At 35.7% G+C, this 18,624-nt stretch overlaps 1 protein-coding gene across 11 annotated transcripts in view; it reads right to left on the bottom strand.

Annotated features, from left to right (window-relative positions):
- The window catches only part of RPGRIP1L (RPGRIP1 like), a 118,983-nt gene that overhangs the window by 33,027 nt on the left and 67,332 nt on the right, over positions 1-18,624 (bottom strand). For all 11 annotated transcript variants that reach the window (XR_008615479.1, XR_008615478.1, XR_003676484.1 and 8 more), the window contains exon 23: positions 6,793-6,976. Coding sequence is in view for 5 of the 11 variants with exons in the window: in XM_028477622.2 (XP_028333423.1) it covers positions 6,793-6,976 (184 nt within the window). In the remaining 6 variants the exon portion in view is untranslated. The remainder of the gene's footprint in view (positions 1-6,792; positions 6,977-18,624) is intronic.

The following is an 18,624-nucleotide window of genomic DNA, read 5'->3' on the forward strand; positions in this document are numbered from 1 at the left end:
ATTAAAAAAAAAAAAAAAAAGACTGAATTCAACGTCTAGCATCCAAATAGTCTTTCAACTAAACTAGACCAGTTCTGATGAATTTCAACAGCTTGAAAAAAAATTTTTTAATGTGATAAAATATACATAACATAAAATTTACTATTTTAACCATCTTTAAGCATACAGCTTAGTGGCATTCAGCACATTCACACTGTCTTGCAGCCATCTCCACTATCCATCTCCAGAACTTTATCGTCATCTCCAACTGAAACCACACCCACTGAACAGTAACTTCCTACTCACTCCTCCTCTCAGCCCCTGGTAACCACTATTTTACTTTCTGTCTCTATGACTGTGACTATTCTAGATACCTCTTATAAGTAGAACCATATAATATTTATCCTTCTGTGTCTGGCTTATTTCAATTAGCATAATGTTTCCAAGGTTCATCTATGGCATGTGTTAGGACTTCATTCCTTTTTTTTTTTTTTTTTTTTTTTGGGGGTACGCGGGCCTCTCACCGTTGTGGCCTCTCCCGCTGCGGAGCACAGGCTCCGGACGCGCAGGCTCAGCGGCCATGGCTCACGGGCCCAGCCGCTCCGCGGCATGTGGGATCCTCCCGGACCGGGGCACGAACCTGTGTCCCCTGCATCGGCAGGCGGACTCTCAACCACTGCACCACCAGGGAAGCCCAGGATTTCATACCTTTTTTAAGACTCAATAATGTTCCTGTATGTGCGTGTATATACACATACACACACATACATACAAACACAGCACATTTTGTTTATCCATTTGTCTTTTGATGGATATTTAGGTTGGTTTCACCTTTTGGCTATTGTGAATAATGCTGTGATAAACATGGTGTACAAACATCTGTCAGAGTCCTTGCTTTTAATTCTTTAGGATACATTTCCAAACGTACAATTGCTAAATCTTTGGCAATTCTATGTTTAACTTTTTAAAAAAAAATCTTTACCATTGAAATTGGTAAAAAAATGGTATAGTTGTGACACCTTTGCTTCATCCAGTTGACCAGCACACTGTATATCCTATTCTCTTAACGAAGACAAAAATAGTGATGGCCACCATTTATTGAGCGATGTTTATTATGTACTATGTACTACACTCAATACCTTCCTTACTGCAATCGCATCTGTTAAGAACCATGCTGACCCACATTTTACAGATGATTAAGCAGACCCAGAGAAGCTAAGTAATTTGCCTCAGGTTACCTAGTTAGAAAGTGTTGGAGCTAGACTTTGAATCCAGGAAGGTCTGCCCCATGGCCTGCCTTCTTAACCTCCATGCTATACCTTCTCCTTCTTCCACATGAAGCCAGAGCTCTTTCTGCTGTTTAAGCTGCAACCATGTTGTTAGCACAGACTGGGACGTGAGAGAGAATTCTATCACTGTATCAAGAGAGGCCACCTCGCCCTCCTTTCACTCTTTCTTAAAGGGATATTGCTTTAGATATTTACATCTGGTCCAGGTGTGTTAACCAGTTCTCTTGAGTGAACACTTTCAAAAATTCCTTTTCGACAAATAATAAACGCTGGAGATGGTGTGGAGAAAAAAGAGCCCTCCTACACTGTTGATGGGAATGTAAAATGGTACAGCCACTATGGAGAACAGTATGGAGGTTCCTTAAAAAACTAAAAATACAGTTACCATATGATCTTGCAATCCCACTCCTGGGATATATATCCGGAGAAAACTGTAATTCCAAAAGATACATACACCCCAATGTTTCTTGCAGCACTATTCACAATACCCAAGACATGGAAGCAACCTAAATGTCCATTGACAGATGAATGGATAAAGAAGATGTGGTACATATATACAATGGAATATTACACAGAATTTAAAAAGAATGAAATAATGCTATTTGCAGCACCTAGAGATTATCATACTAAGTGAAGTAAGCCAGATAAAGACAAATATCATATGATATCACTCACATGTGAAATCTAAAAAAAAAAAAAGATACAAATGAATTATTTACAAAACAAACAGACCCACAGACATAGAAAACAAACTTATGGTTACCAAAGGGGAAAAGGTAGGGGGAGGGATAAATTAGGAGTTTGGGATTAACAGATACACACCACTATATATAAAATAGATAAACAACAGGGACCTACTATATAGCATAGGGAACTATACTCGATATTTTGTAATAAGCTATAGGGGAAAAGAATCTGAAAAAGATATCTGTCTGTCTGTCTATCTATCTATCTATCTATCTATCTATCTATCTATCTATCTATCTTTAACTGAATCACTGTGCTGTACACCTAAAACTAACGCAACATTGTAAATCAACTATACTTCAAAAAAAAAATTCCTTTTTGAAAAAACTCAAGCTACTTGCTGATGAGTTTGGTTCTCCAAAAGTGTACCAAGTTAGAACTACACAGCTCTCCTGCTTGCACAAACAAGGCCTAGACTGGGGATCTTAATCTAGCCTAATGGCTCTTAGTCTTTAATGCACATCAGAATCCCTGGAGGACATGTTAAAAATGCAGATTACTGAGCTCACCTTCAATTTCTAATTCAGAGGGTCTGGGGTAGGGCCTGAGAATTTGCATTTCTAATATCTTCCCAGCTGCTGCTGCTGCTGGTCAGGATACCATTGAGAACCAACGTTTGGGCCCAACACTCCTTTGCCTGATTTTTGAAAAGGATCAGGAACTAGTAAACATTTTTTTGTGTGTTAAACATGTGGGAGATAGAGACACTTTGGTTACCTCTAATTAGGTCATGATCCCAAGGACATCCATTTGGTGTTCTGAATTAGATGGTTAAAAAAAATCTACAATTTCAAAACTTGAAATACATCCTTTAAAAAGCAATTCTGGTGATTATGAAATGTATCAGAACTCTCCAAAAGTTACACTATTTACCTTTCATTCTCATCAGAAATCACATTTGTTTAGGACTTGCTAGATTTTGACATAAATTTACTGAAAGCATATGTCTCAAACAAGATACAAACCAGTAGTCCAAATACTTGAGTTGATCTTGAATTGTCTACCATTAAAAACACATCCCTCACTTCTGCAGGCTGGAGAAATCCTTATTTTCTTTATCAATGTCATTTGGCAGAAGAAATGCAGATGGTTTAATTATATAAAGGGTGGATAACCTTGAAGATAACTTTTGTGTTATTTAAAGTGTTATCATCCCCCCAGTCCTTATCTTTGCCAAGTTTTTCCTCCCATTAGTAACAAAATCTAAAGTTCTGCATCCTTTTCATCTTCTGCATTAAACTTTAATTGTTCCAACAGATAGACCGTTCAGTGATCAGAGACTAAAGGCCTAGATCTGTATAAGTCTCATAAAAACTTTGGATGATTTCATTAATCTTTTTTCTTCCCACTGTCAACTCCCTAGAAGACTTTATTCAGCCCAGACAACGTTCTGTAGACCTACCATTAATCTTATTCTTTTCCAAACTATTTTCTTGCTTTCTCAGCGTTCTCCAAGCAAATTTTTCAAGCCCAGTAAAATACAAATGTTTTGTTCTTGCCACCAGTGTCTAGCAAGTTAATTCAACGTTGATTCTTTTCTTTTTTCTTCTAGTATTAGTAGCCCTAAAAAGATATATATTTTGTGTAGGTGAAACTGGTATTAACACCTCTTAATAAAGAGACTGAATTAGGCTATCAATAATCCTGGGGATCACTAGTCTAAACCTCTCATTTTATGTACCTAATTTAGGCCTCAGTATACAAATCCCTTTTGAATAGATTCAAGTCATAATGCAGGGTAAACATCATTGCAAGGTTTGGTTAACCTCTCGCCTGGTATGGTGTCCAAATAGGAGACAGCATGTACTAACTGTCCTTTAAATTTTGTGTCTCAACCTTAAAATGTCAGTTTGGAAATAAAACTACTTTCATTAACATTTAATAAGATTTGGAAGATGTAAGCCTACATTTATATTGACCTTTTATATCAAATAACCAGTGAATGGTTAATCATTACAATAATTAGATGAGTGAGATAGTTACTTATTAACCAAAGATTCAAGGAGATTCTCCTGCAATGAAGGAGATGCAAACAGAGTAATTTAAAAATAAACACTTTCAGTATGTCCTACTTAAGTGAAAAATAAACCTTCTCCAAGGTTAATGTTATTTCTCAAATTTGCTGATGATCTAGGACTTCAGTTTTTCAGATACAGTAGATATAAAACAGCATTAATTTGCTTCTAAGCACAAAGTACATTCCTCTCCCTTCCCACCAGATAAATATCCTTAAAATTCTTTTCAATTAACCTTGAAAATTCTATACAGTCAAATCTCAATAGGTAGGAATAGAAGCTGCAGAAAGGTACAGTAAACACTTCTAATGAATTAAATTCTAATAGATTACTGGTTTTCTTGTTGCTATCAAATGACTAATTCATTAGAAACATAAGCAACTCTTAAAATACCATTTAGATAGTAGGGTATCTTGCAGTAAAAGGAAAACATTTAAAACAACCAAATCAATGCCAACCAACCAACCAATAAACCAACAAAAAGCCCCAAACAGACCTAGGTCACCATGTGAGAATGTACAAAATTCAGGATACTTGAGCATGTATCACAGGTTTCATCCAAAGAATGATTTGCATTGCTCCTTAAGCAAATGGAAACCTCTGTTCTGCTGCATGGCCAAGTGTCTCAATGTACAACCAATTTCTAAAAAACAATTTCGTGGTCAGTCCAACCGAACCGTCTACTACTGCCCTTTACAACGAATAATACAAAAACCAGAAGAGCTTGTCTCTTTCTTGGGTGGTACCTTCGTTAAAATTAGTTGACTAGGGACTTCCCTGGTGGTCCAGTGGTAAAGAATCCGCCTTCCAATGCAGGGGACGTGGGTTCGATCCCTGGTCAGGGAACTAAGGTCCCACATGCCGTGGGGCAACTAAGCCCATGTTCAACAACTACTGAGCTGGTGCACCTCAACGAGAGAGCCTGCGTGCTGCAAACTACAGAGCCCACGTGCTCTGGAGCCCACGCGCCACAACTAGAGAGAAGCCTGCGTGCTGCAAGGAAAGATCCCACATGCTGCAACTAAGACCTGACGCAGCCAAAAAAAAAAAAAAAAAAAAAAAAAAGAAGAAGAAGAAATAATAATTTAAAAAAATTGAGGAATATTTAAAAAAATTAGTTGACTAAACAGTTTTTTCATTACTAATAATATCGTAATTATGGCTAACTTTTCTGATACTTTGCAGTTAAACGATCTCTAGGAAGCTTGAGAAAATATTTTTGGAAATGTTCTATTAGATCAAGTCAATGATAGGAAGAAGAAGTCAGATTCTTGTCCTGACCACGTTACTTATTTCCCATGTGACTTCTCAACCCACCTGTTATCACAGAATTATAGAATCTGAGCTGGAAGGGTTCTTAGCACCTTATTCAACAGATAAAACAGGGAATCACGAAATTGAAACACGTTGCCCAAGTTCTCATAACTAGTAAGAATTGTAGATACGAGGAAGACTAGACCAGATCTCTGGATACTCATGATTACTGTCTCAAGCAATGAGCATGTTTCTAAAAATGCCAATCGCAAAACAAACAAACAAGCCATGAGCATTTGTAATCCTAGTGGTATAATAGCATGATTATACATGTTGATTAAAATGAAATTTATAAAACTGGTGAGAAAAAAATATTGGTGTTCAACTAGCATGAGATGGCCTGTTTTGCTAAAGATAATGCAACACTCCATCTTGCTGGTTTGTTTTAATACTGGGTTTTTGAAGAACCTAATAAGCACTTTTAACTTAGGGTCATGGCAGCTTGATATGATCTTTTTACTCCCCTCTAATTATACACTGATATATACTGTCCTTAAAAACGTCTTAAAGTTGGTTGATCTAAGAATTTACAGGGTGCCTATTGGGTCTATACTGGCTAGCAGAGTTTCATATCAACTAGCTGATAGGTAAAGCCCTAAAAGAGAAAACCTGCCTGCTGCTCTGAAGGGATGTGTGGGCTAAAAAATGAAAAGGTATTGTAAGAACTTATATCACTCAGTTAAAATCCTGAGCATCTAGACACTGGGAGAGATACACATGTATATTGTAAAAACATCTATGTGATGACACTGAGCAGAAACGCAGAAATAATTAGGCCATTAAATTGTGAGAATCATATGATAAAAAACTAGTACTTTTATTCTCCTTGAAATATCATATTTTTCGATTAAATTCAATTGTAGACACAGGTGGCATTTTTCTATGATATAGCAGGAACATCTAGAAACATTGTTTTCCCACTGTTTTCGTTTTCTTTTAATTTTAACATTACAGCTGTCCCTCAGTATCAGAGGGGGATTGGTTACAGGACCCCTGCAGATATCAAAACCTGAGGATGCTCAAGCCCCTTATATAAAATGGTGTAGTATTTGCATATACAACCTGTGCACATCCTCCTGTATATTTTAAATCATCTCGGATTACTTATAAAACTTAATACCATGTAAATAGATGTAAATACTACGCAAATAGTTACTGATGCATGGCAAATTAAGTTTTGCTTCTTGGAATTTTCTGGAAGTTTTTTCCCAAAGTATTTTCCAACATATTTTAGTTGAATAGGAAGATGTGGAACCCATGGACACAGAGCGCCAACTGTACCTTAAATTTAATTTCTTAATCCTTATGCTACAGGTTTGACTTTTATTAATCTATTCTGACAACACTTTCATGATTTTATGTGAACATTAGAGAAATGTACTTTTTCCTTGTTCCTTTGGCTTCCTTCCTTCATAGATAAAAGTTTATATTATAAATACCATACCTACCATTGCTATAGTTATAGTAGACCCACTGCCCACTTTTGGGTTTTGGAAGTGACACAGGTGTCTCTTCAGCAGGAAGACTGTAGAATCGGCACTCAACGAATAGTCGCTGGATAGTATCATCTGCAGTTACTGAAGACTCATTAAGGCTTAGAGCTATGATCTCAATCCGAATTTTTTCTGATGGCTGTTAAAAGAGCAAAAACAAAAAAAAGATACAGAACAAATAAAACGAACAAAAAATCCTTCACTCTTTTCCACTATCAATTTTAAATAAAACATAAAGGCAGTGGCCTTCACTGATTTCTTTTTTGGAAGGTACTGTACCCTACTGTCTAGTTACACATGATAGATTATTCACGACAGAGAGAGCGAGAATGAGCTTCTAATGCCCCAGGGTTTGAAGTTAACAGTGTCATGGCAATAGTCTCCTGATTTACATTTGAGGCTATAAATACCCCACTAGTAGTCCATCAGGAATGAAGATTATGAGATCTTCATCTCCGATTACTTTCAGAATGACATGTACCAGTTGGCCTTGTTTCAAACTATGTAATGAAATACATGTTTATCACTGCTTTTATTTACTCTGCGGTACCTGAGAAAGTTTTGGTTATTCAGAGATCAAAGCCTGTTGAATACTTTATAGCTACTATGCTAACATAAGTAGCTATACGAATCCATATTAACTAGGGCTACAGTTCATTCTCTTATATATTCTGCCATAACATATTTCATTCAATAAGTAGTAAGTGTTCAAACAAAAGAAAGAAAATTTTTATCGAATTTAACACATTTTCTTGTAATTTATTTTTATCTCATTTTTACAGAATTAACTAAAAATATATATTTGTGTAATTTTCATCTCAATCCTTATTTAATAGATTTTGGTGTCACAAACATTATATGAGAGTCACATATGTTTTCTTGAGTAATAATTTAAAACAAATGATAGACTATGACTTAAAAATTAGATCACACAAAGATAATTCCTCGGTTAAATGTTTACATTTGATTTTAAATGTTTACAATTTAAAATTTGTTCTTTATTCCCCCTTACTACATCTCTCTTTATTAAATTCAGAGGCATCCTACTATAAATTATATAACTTAAAATAATAATAGAAAATCCTGATACCAAGACCTGCTCATATAACCAACTTTTAGGAATTCATTGTCAGATGTAAATCAGTATGTAAATCTACCACAGTGATTACTATTTTGATATTTCAAAGTATATAATATAATTAATCAAATTGAAAAGCATGGGTACCCTATTGTAAAAATATTCCCATAAAGAACAATTTCCATTGCTGGCAAACCCCCTCAATATTTGATGAAGTAATTCTACCCCCTTCTTTCAAAAGACATTTTCTTTTATTATGTATTCTAAGACACTTTAACTAAAAACCTAAATCTGAATATTTCAATAAGGTTATTTTATTATTCAGTAGATTCATGGAAATTTTACTAGGATGACAGAGAAAATTCCACACCATTCTGTCTCCACTAATACAGGTACAAGGCTGCAGCTGGCAATATTACTAGGATTAGCATAGTATGATGAAATATTTAAAGGAAAATTTTTTCTAAAACCTAATAAATCAAATGACTGCCAAATGTCATTAAAGTGATGGTCTTTGACTTGAATATGCTTTTCATATTCAAATTTGAAAAGAAAGAGATGAAAGCCTGGAAAGGTTACTCGGTTTCAACTAATAACCTCAAGCCCTCTCCGTTCACGTGCATAAAAAATGAAGTTGGCTCTATTGTCTAATCTCACTTCAGAAAAGCCCTTCTCTGCTTGCCGAAGACTAACATGGTAAAGAAAGTATTTTAAATGATATTATTTTTCCTTAAAATGTATTGTGGTTGTCAAAATAGCACGCACACACATATTTTATAATTCTGGCTCAACTGCAGCACAGTGCATAATTAAGTCTTTTACATAACTTGTAATTTGACAAACTTAGAATTGTTATGACAATAGCATAAAACATTCCTGCTTCTGCACAAAAGAATCATTTTTAGAAAATAGCTATGAAAAGGCAAAAGAGGTATACATGGTTATTTCTACATTGTGAGGAGAGGAATTTAAAATTTATCACAGAACCCAGTGAAGAGACAAATTAACTTTTAAATAGCAGGGGAACCAAATTTATTTAAGTGGTTTTTAAATTAATAATATATTAACTGTACAATCCCCATATGAAAACTTGCATTACTATAAGAACGAACTTGGGCTGTCAAATAAGCCTACACACAAAATATAATTCTAAATAAATGTAGATACTTGGATCACAGTCAGACAAACAAAATACCGAAACCAAATAAAGCAAAAGAAAACCCACTGTACTAACCAAAAAAAAAAAAAAAAAAAAAAAAAGGCTTTAAAATTATTTTTAGGATGTCTATCTTCTTTCTGGTCTAGATTTTTTTTTCTTTTTTTTCCTGTTATTCCCCCCACCCTGACCCAGCCTCATTACCTCTAGCATATGTCCTTTTAAATTCTCTAACTTAACTGACAGAGTTATTAGTTATCATTTCTTTGTGCCTTTGATGCTACATGAATCAAGCGAAAATAAATCCAAAAAGGGATAAGTTCCAAACAGTATATATCTAGGGAAGCACACCCTGAAGAAACAATTTCTAAACATTATAAATTTTGGCTAATTGGGCTAGCCAACTTATTTTTCAACACTGGAACAATTCTGGTTGTTCTCATGGCTCTGTGAAGCAAAAGTTCAACTAGATTATATACAAAGATTTTTAAGATTAAGAAGCACATCAACTGACTAGCAGACAACTCCAACTTACTGTCAGAAATGAACTCATGATCTCTTCTCTCCCCCAGTCTCATTCATCCTCTAGATATTTGTTATCTCAGGTGATGACATCACCATCCACCTGGTCACCCAGAACCAGGAGACCTTGGAGCCATTCTTGCAAATCTCCATTTTCACATCCACCATATCCTATAGATCACTCATTCCTGTTCACTTTACTTCCTAAATATTTCAATGTTTCACTGAGTTACAGAAAGCTTAAGATATTTCAACATTATGTCAGCTACTGGAGATATAAACACAGAACAAGATGTGGTGTTCTTTTTTTTTTTTTTCTCATTTTTATCTCTAGAGAAACTCCTTCTTTATGTTCTCACATGATCTGAGGAAGGAACTAATTCAACAGTTTCCTAGTATTAGAAAGTAGTTTTATAGAGTAAGAAGGCAGAAATCAGAAGGAATCATAAAAAATAACTGGTTGGCAGAACTGTAAGCAGACAGGTGGGTGGTACGAGGCTCTAAGTTCAGTTGTAGAGGGACTATTATCTTGCTTATTGCATCACTGGTGTGGTATGCAGTACACACTCAAAAAATAAGTGGCTCCATTCTCATGGCTGTAAGAGAGGTGAGGCACTCCTGCCTCTCTACTTGCTTGCCTGCAGCCTCAACTCTTCTTCTGGTGGCAGAGTTCTTTCCCTAAAAACAAATCAGATATCACCTTTCTGCTTGAAAACCTATTACCCTACACTCTCGCCATTTCCCCAGACCTGTGGTGTACTGTTAATATTGCTGCGCTTTTGCATCTGAAATCTTCTCTATCAGACAAAATTCCACTTATCTGAGGCCCTGGGCCATATATGTACTCCTTTTATGAGAGCGTTACTGATTTCCAAGACTGAGTTGCTTCCTCTTCTGGGCCCTCACTACACTTTTTAGTCACATTGTATTGCATGGATTTGTTTACATATGTGCCTCTCTCTGTAGACTGTGAGTTCCTGGAGGCCAGGACCATAACTTATTCATCTTTTGCTATTTAACATCCTCTCTAGGATCTGGCTCTCAATAAATACTTAATGATATAGAATCAAGGGATGCTGAATGTCCTCTATCTATTCAGAATATCTTTTATATATTGCCAGAAACATGTGAGGCTGCAATTATTAGTGTTTTCACCTTTAACAAATATTTATTGTATCTACTACGTTTTGGGAAGTTGGTGATTATTAACTGTTGAAAAATGCATAGAAATCTTGCCATTCTAGATTTTAATTAAACAATACTATTACAAACACCGATCAATTTTGTAGAATCTAGGGGTAGGGTACTGTTGTTAGCTCAACTTCTCTGTATGTTTGAAAATTTTCATAATAAAACACTGAAAAAAATTTTAATTAGTTGAATTGGAACGGGTAACAATATACTGTTTCAAATGGCAGTGACTGAAGCATACAGCCTTTTAGATGGATGCAGAATAATGTCTGTTCAGGATTATTAGAGGAATACAACTGGTCATACCTCTGTATTACACCCTGCTCATACATAGGTTAGCCAGCCAGGATAGGCTTTGAGCTTTTCTTGTGTTGTTTCTTTTCTATGCGTGTGAACATGTTACTAGGTGTGATGCTACTTCTCAGTACTGTTTTTGTCCTCTTCACCAGTTATCCTATTAGCTTCCCTAGTTAGCGAGATGTCAGCATCAACATATAAAAAGAGCATTTAAAATTTCTGATTGTTGTGAACAGCAGTAACAGAAATAACTCAAATAAGAACTGTGTGCAACTTCTTTTTAGTTGTCTGTATAGATGGACACTATACTTTATGTGATTGAATGATCTAGAAATGTGATGACAGCTTGTATTACTCTCAGAGAAAAAAAACATTAAGAGTTCTCATGATTTTGGCTCAATTCCACTACTGCTTCCTGACTGATGTTATAATTCACATTTTAGGCCATATTTCTCTATAGTATTTACTTGGGCTTTTATTGGCATGCTTAAATTTTTTATGTTGTACTTCAGAAGATCATGCTGAATTCTTCCTCTGGTTTCAACCATCACAGCAGCCACAATGGGGTTGGATTGTTAGGCTTCTAAAAACTAATTCAACTTGACAGCCCTTAAACACAGTATTGCTTAACTGAGAATAGCCTCTGATAAAGGTTTGGAACTTGCTTCAGTCAGTTAGATTTAAATCTCACTATGGTGAGATTGCACGTGAGTTTTATTTCATTCTTAATTCTACAGTGAATAAGCATTTCGTTAACTTTTTAAACTATAAAGAAAATAATTTGGCATATTCAAGTACTCAACATCTTAAACAGATGTTACCTTTTTGCTGTATCTGATTTAAATCTTTTTGCTGTTACTGTGGAAGAAATAAAATATTTCGGATACGGGGAAAAGCGCCCCCTCCCAATTGCTTTCCCCTTCTTCCTCATTTCCCCCAGAGGTAACCACTATCCTGAAGTTGGTGTGTATCATTCCCAAACAAGCTTTTATATTTTCTACTATGTATGTATATATATATATATATATATATATATATATATATATATATAAAACATATTATTTTCTGTTTTTAGATTTTATATGAATGGTATCATCGTCTATTAAGCATTCTGCAATTTTTTCACTCAATACTATATTTTTGAGATTTATTCATGGTTATAATTAAAATCTAATTCATTAATATTAACTGTTGTATAGAATTCCATTTATATTGTCTATATAATCTCTAGTCTATTTATTTCTCTATTGATGAACAATTAAGTTGTTTAAAATTTTTTGCTATTACGAAGAATGTTGCATTGAACATCCTTTTATGTTTTCTTGTTTATGTGAGTGGTCCTCTTGGCATTGCTGGGTGATAGGTATGAGAAAGTCAACTTCGTAGGATTATCAAGTTACTTCCCAAATGTTATATAAGTTTACATGAGTATTATTATTATTATTTTGCGGTACGCGGGCCTCTCACCGTTGTGGCCTCTCCCGTTGCGGAGCACAGGCTCCGGACGCACAGGCTCAGCGGCCATGGCTCACGGGCCCAGCCGCTCCACGGCATGTGGGATCTTCCCGGACCGGGGCACGAACCCGTGTCCCCTGCATCGGCAGGCGGACTCTCAACCACTGCGCCATCAGGGAAGCCCTACATGAGTATTATTTTATCAGCATAAAAATACTTTGTCCATGTGTATATGTGTGTGTAAATAAATATAATTAAAGCCTACCTACAGGAGCCAAGGTATGTAGAACTTGATACTTTATAACAAAACAATAGGCACAAAATGGAAATGGAAGGTGATGATCTATGTCTATGCCCTTTAAGAATAAAAGTTTAATTGAAGTGAGCTCTACGACAAGCTCAAAATAGTTGGTTCAAAAAGTCAAACTGGGACTTCCTTGGTGGTGCAGTGGTTAAGAATCCGCCTGCCAATGCAAGGGGCTTGGGTTTGACCCGTAGTCTGGGAAGATCCCACGTGCCACGGAGCAACTAAGCCCATGCGCCACAACTACTGAGCCTGTGCTCTAGAGCCCATGGGCCAAAACTACTGAAGCCCACGCACCCTAGAGCCCGTGCTCCGCAGCAAGAGAAGCCACAGCAATGAGAAGCCCGGGCACCACAACAAACAGTAGCCCCCGCTCACAGCAACTAGAGAAAGCCCGTGCTCAGCAACGAAGACCCAACGCAGCCAAAAATAAATAAATAAAATAAATAAATTTATATAAAAAAAAAAGTCCAACTCTCCATTCATTGGTACTGACAGAGCCACACGTAATTAGGGTAGGCTGCATAACGATTAATGGCGATTCTTACAACTTCTATTCTTCAGGCTGGGGGATGGCACAGTAGTCATCTCAAAGACTCAAAATAAGTCGCCTAGACCTCACACTAGGCTCCAAAGCTTCTACTTAGAAGGAATTTGATTGGGAATCAAATCCACTCTTCATACAAGTTTTGATTGAAAAGTCTTTGATTTTTAAAAAAATAATAGCTCTTTGGGAGAAGTAAGAGTAAAGAGAAACTCCGACTGTTGAAGTAATAATGTTTTTTTCTTTTTTTTTTTACAGAGATTATTCCATTTTAATAGTTTTAATAGTTAAGTATTTATTTATTTATTAAGTGACACCTGAGCAGCTGAGATAAAATGACAGCATAAAACAACAAAAATCATACATTGAATGTTGAATACTCTACCATTATAAAATTAACACACAATAATTAATTCAGAAGTAGTAATTTAATACATATTTCCGACAAACTGCTTACTATTTCTGAGATACTTTCGATCCCTACTTCACTTCCCAAATTGGGAATTAACACACACACACACACACAAATAATGGTAATGTTTTTAACAAACAAAACAAACCTAATCCAGTTTCCATTGGTGACAGTAATCTTTCTTTTCTCATATGTTCTGTTAAAAGATACTATGTTGAACAAATAATATAAATAGTGAAAACTTCAGTGATGGAGATCAGACTCGTGCTAGGGTTAAGAATGCTTATTTTTAGAACACTGTCTCCCTTATATACCATGTAAATTACTGTATCTGTAATGGTCAGCAAATTACAGAAGCTTGTTACCGCATGTTCTAAAGCGATGATTGGAATATTTTTTCCTGTCCTAATACACCTGAGGGATATGACACATTTTCATCATTAAAAGTGGCTTACTATGGCAGTACTGTGAAGGAAGGAGAGAATTTTAAAAATGACCCTCAATTTCAGGTTATTTTGATATGCTATTCCACTTTCACCATCATTGAGAACAGATGTTATAGAACAGTGGTTCTCAATTTTGGCTGCACATCAGTACCACTGGGGGAGTTTTAAACAAAATTCTGATCTAACTGATCTGAGTGGAGCCTGGGTCCTGGCATTTAGAAATGTTTCCTAGGTGGTTCTAACATGCAGCCATGGTGAGAAGTACTGCCTTTCCCTAAAGCTGTGGTTCTCAAATTTTAGCACACCCCAGAATGACCTGAAAGGCTTGACAAGACACAGATTTCTGGGCTCCAGTCTCAGAGCTTCTGATTCATTAGGTCTAGTGTGGGGCCCAAGAATTCGCATCTGTCACAAATTCTCAGGCGATGCTGATGCTGCTGGTCTGAGGACCACACTTTGAGAACCACTGCTCTAAACCAGAAAAGATTCACCCTATATTTGTTGGCCCTTTCTATTTATAGAAAAGCTTCTATAATTCATATTAAACTGTTCTTTAGTTATTATTTAACATTTTAGTACAAAATTAGCTAACAAATTATTTCCTTTTTAGAAGCAATCTATATTCATCACTAAAAATAATCCAACAATATAAATCCTAAAAAGTAAAATATAAAAGTTCCTTGTTTCCACCCATTCTTTAACTCAGGGCCTGGCAAATTTTTTTCTGTAAGGGCTAGACAGCAAATATTTTTTGCATTGAAGGCTATATGGTCTCTGTTGCAAGTACTCAACTCTGCTCTTGTAGAGTGAAGCGGCCACAGACAATATGTAAATGATGAGTGTGCTGTGCTCCAATAAAACTTTATTTATAAAAATAGGTAGAAGGCTGGATTTGGCACATGGGCCACAGTTTGCTGACCCTTGCCCTGACCCATGTCCCAGAGATACTCATTGCTAACAGTATTTGGATTATATACTTCCAGACATTTTCTTTGCTTACATAAACCTAAATGTTATATCTGTATGCTCATATAAAAATACATATGTATGGATCCAGCAATCCCACTACTGGGCATATACCCAGAGAAAACCATAATTCAAAAAGACACATGCACCCCAATGTTCACTGCAGCACTATTTGCAATAGCCAGGTCATGGAAGCAACCTAAAAGCCCATCGACAAGACGAATGGATAAAGACGTTGTGGTACACATATACAATGGAATGTTACTCAGCCATAAAAAGGAACGAAATTGAGTCATTTGTTGAGACGTGGATGGATCTAGAGACTGTCATACAGAGTGAAGTGAGTCAGAAAGAGAAAAACAAATATTGTATATTAACGCAGGTATGTGGAACCCAGAAAAATGGTACAGATGAACCGGTTTGTAGGGCAGAAGTTGAGACACAGATGTAGAGAACAAATGTATGGATGTAGATTTTTATGTAAATGCAATTTTAGCAATGCTTTGTGGAGAGCTTCAGAATCTAGGTATTAAAAAAAAAGAAGAAGGAGTTCTTGAAACTCTCAGGGAATTATGGAGAAGTCTTTGTGTCTATAAATATCAATGTGAAATAATGCATATTCTCAGAAATAAAGTAGCCATAAAATTGTAGGAAAAAACTTCATGAAATGAAAGAGCATGTGATGGCCATAGAAGAAAAATAATATTCTCAGAGAATAATGAACAGTGTGGAGTTCAGCAGAAGGGTAATACAGATTCAGAGAGTAAATCTTTGGAGAGCCTAATTATGAGTTCCTCATATTTCATCTTTGGAGAGACAGTAGTCAGTCATTTGAAATATGATGTTATAAGATGACGTTAACATACTTAAATACTTTCGTTTAGAAATGACCACCTAGAACCAGAATAAATGAAAGAGATCACAAAATTATGTTTTTGTTGATTTTTAAAGACCTCAGGTGAGTGCTGATAATTTAAAAATACATGATGTCTTTCACTGCAAAGTAAAGAAACTGTTACAGTGGAGGATTACTGGACTGAATGTCAATATTATGACATAGTATGAGTGTGTTTCGTGTTTGGTAATTGCAATCATTGTTGCTTTTGTTGTGGTCATCCATTTACAATGCTTGGTGTCAGTTTATTTATCTCTTGTAAAAATAAAATACAGTGTGTGTGTGTGAAAAAAAATACATATGTATGTATGTACAAATATACTATGTATGAACAAATAGACGTTTTTGTTTGCTTCTTTTTAAATGGAATCATCAGTGAGATATTTCTTATGCATAAATTTGACAAGAAGTGTGATATGAGGAAACAGTAATTTCTACACATTTTGTGTAAAAATGTCCTGTACAAAAACACTTAATCTGGAAATGTCTGTATTAGCAAAAACTGATAGAAACCAAAGGGTCCACCAAAAGGTGCTTATTTAAATAAATATGGTACAGCTATACAATGTAATATTATGCATATGCAAAAAAAAGAAATAGAGTATACTGCTATGGAAAGATGTCCGTGGTATATTAGTAAGAGATAATTAAGTTACAAAATATAAAAAATAGTTTTAAAGACAATTAATATCAGGAGAGTAATCCAGCATTTCTGGTTATCTAGCTTAAGCTTCCATATGTAAAACAGTGGGAGGGGCTTACTCTACCCACTGATAGGATATCAACTTTGATTCTGAAGTGATTTAACAACGTATAATACATGAGTGCTAAAAGTGGTGAGCTGCTTTATGCATTTTGCTTTTCAAAGCTTTAAAATATATTTTGCTGGACATCATTACTGCGATCACCTGGGAATGCCAGCTCATGCTGTTCAAGAGAACGTGGCATCCAGGTGGAACTGCATTTTAGTCCGATTGAATATGGCAGCTTTTACAAAACTGCTATTAGTAGGAATGGAGAAAGATGTAAATGTGCATTGCACAAAAAAGATCATTACTCTTTAGCCTGTGATCTCCCATTCTCACCTGTGGGCACACTTTAAGAAATCTGTGAGTTGAAGGCAATATATTTAGTTATAAAAATTGAAAGCTGCATTGCTTAAATGGTAAAATTAGGAATAATGTGAAAGAAGGATTGATAATTCTTTTTTTTTAATGCTATGGCAGATGCAAATTTTCGGTTTTGATGTCTATTTTGAGGACCTAAAACAAGGCTTTTAATCAATGTATTATACATCAAATTGATACTGTTAACTTCTGATTATTCAAATTAATAAAATATTCATAGAGAAATGTCCAAAGTTTTACATTTCTCAGACTCCCCACCCCCAGTAATTATCATGCCTAGAAGCTTTTTAGTAAAAGCAGCAGTCATCAGGCTGACGGAATCTGACAGGCCAGCAAGGCCCAATTACACTGGTGCTCTATGGCACTTTGATGTCCTGGAAACGAAGAGAGATGGGGGCAAATTGGGTGGCACATTATGTTAATGACTTGATTTAATCCAGCCACTAAACTTTATGTAGCCTGTTAAAAAAGATGCTAACACTAATTATGCCACCTTGGAAAGGAAAGGAGGGGACAAGCATTTCATTCTGACAAAGTGAAGCTCATAAATGTTGTAAATGAAATGAAACAAAATGAAGTAATCTATGATTAATTATACATCACAGACATGAAGAAAAGAGGAAGAACCAAGTAATATGTCTAAGTCCTGGGAAATCTGTTAGATTCCTTTTAAGGATCAACATTTCTGAAAAATAACTATGAGCTGTCAGATTCTGTAACATGAAAAAAAGAAACTGAATAATCTTAAATTGCTTACACAGTGTAGTAGATAATTGAAATTCATAGCGTAATTGGCATAAATGATGTTTATCTAGGACACTACTCTCACTCTCAATTTTGTGACATTATAGCTATAGGTAAAGGCAATTTAAAAAATTTCTACGAAGTGGAGGTAACCACAGAGTGGGGTTATTTAATTACTTTTTAACTAGTCCCTGTGCCTCTAATCTATTCTTTACTTTATTGATAGCACGATCTTTAAAAATGTGATTCAAGAGTGCAAGCTCCACAAGAGCAAGAGACTTATTCCTCTTATTCACTGCTAAATTCCCAGTCCCTAAAATAAGGCTCGGGATACAGAAAATGCTCACTAACTACCTGTTTAATGAATGACTGATCTTCTTCCTCCTCCTTTAAAAATCCTCATTGGCTGTTCGTAGAACTTCAGGATAGACTTCAACCTCCTCAGATAATACACAGAAGCCTCAATGCTCTGGACATGACTATCTTTTCAGCATATTCTCCTGGGGCTCCCCATGTGTGCCATAGGCTTGGCCCATCCTAAAACCACTCCGATTCTCAGAACAAGCCATGCTCCACATTCTCTCAAATTCTTTTTTTTTTTTTTTTTTTTTTTTTTTGCAGTACGCGGGCCTCTCACTTTTGTGGCCTCT

This window comes from Physeter macrocephalus, chromosome 17 (assembly GCF_002837175.3).
Source record: "Physeter macrocephalus isolate SW-GA chromosome 17, ASM283717v5, whole genome shotgun sequence".
NCBI lineage: Eukaryota > Metazoa > Chordata > Mammalia > Artiodactyla > Physeteridae > Physeter > Physeter macrocephalus.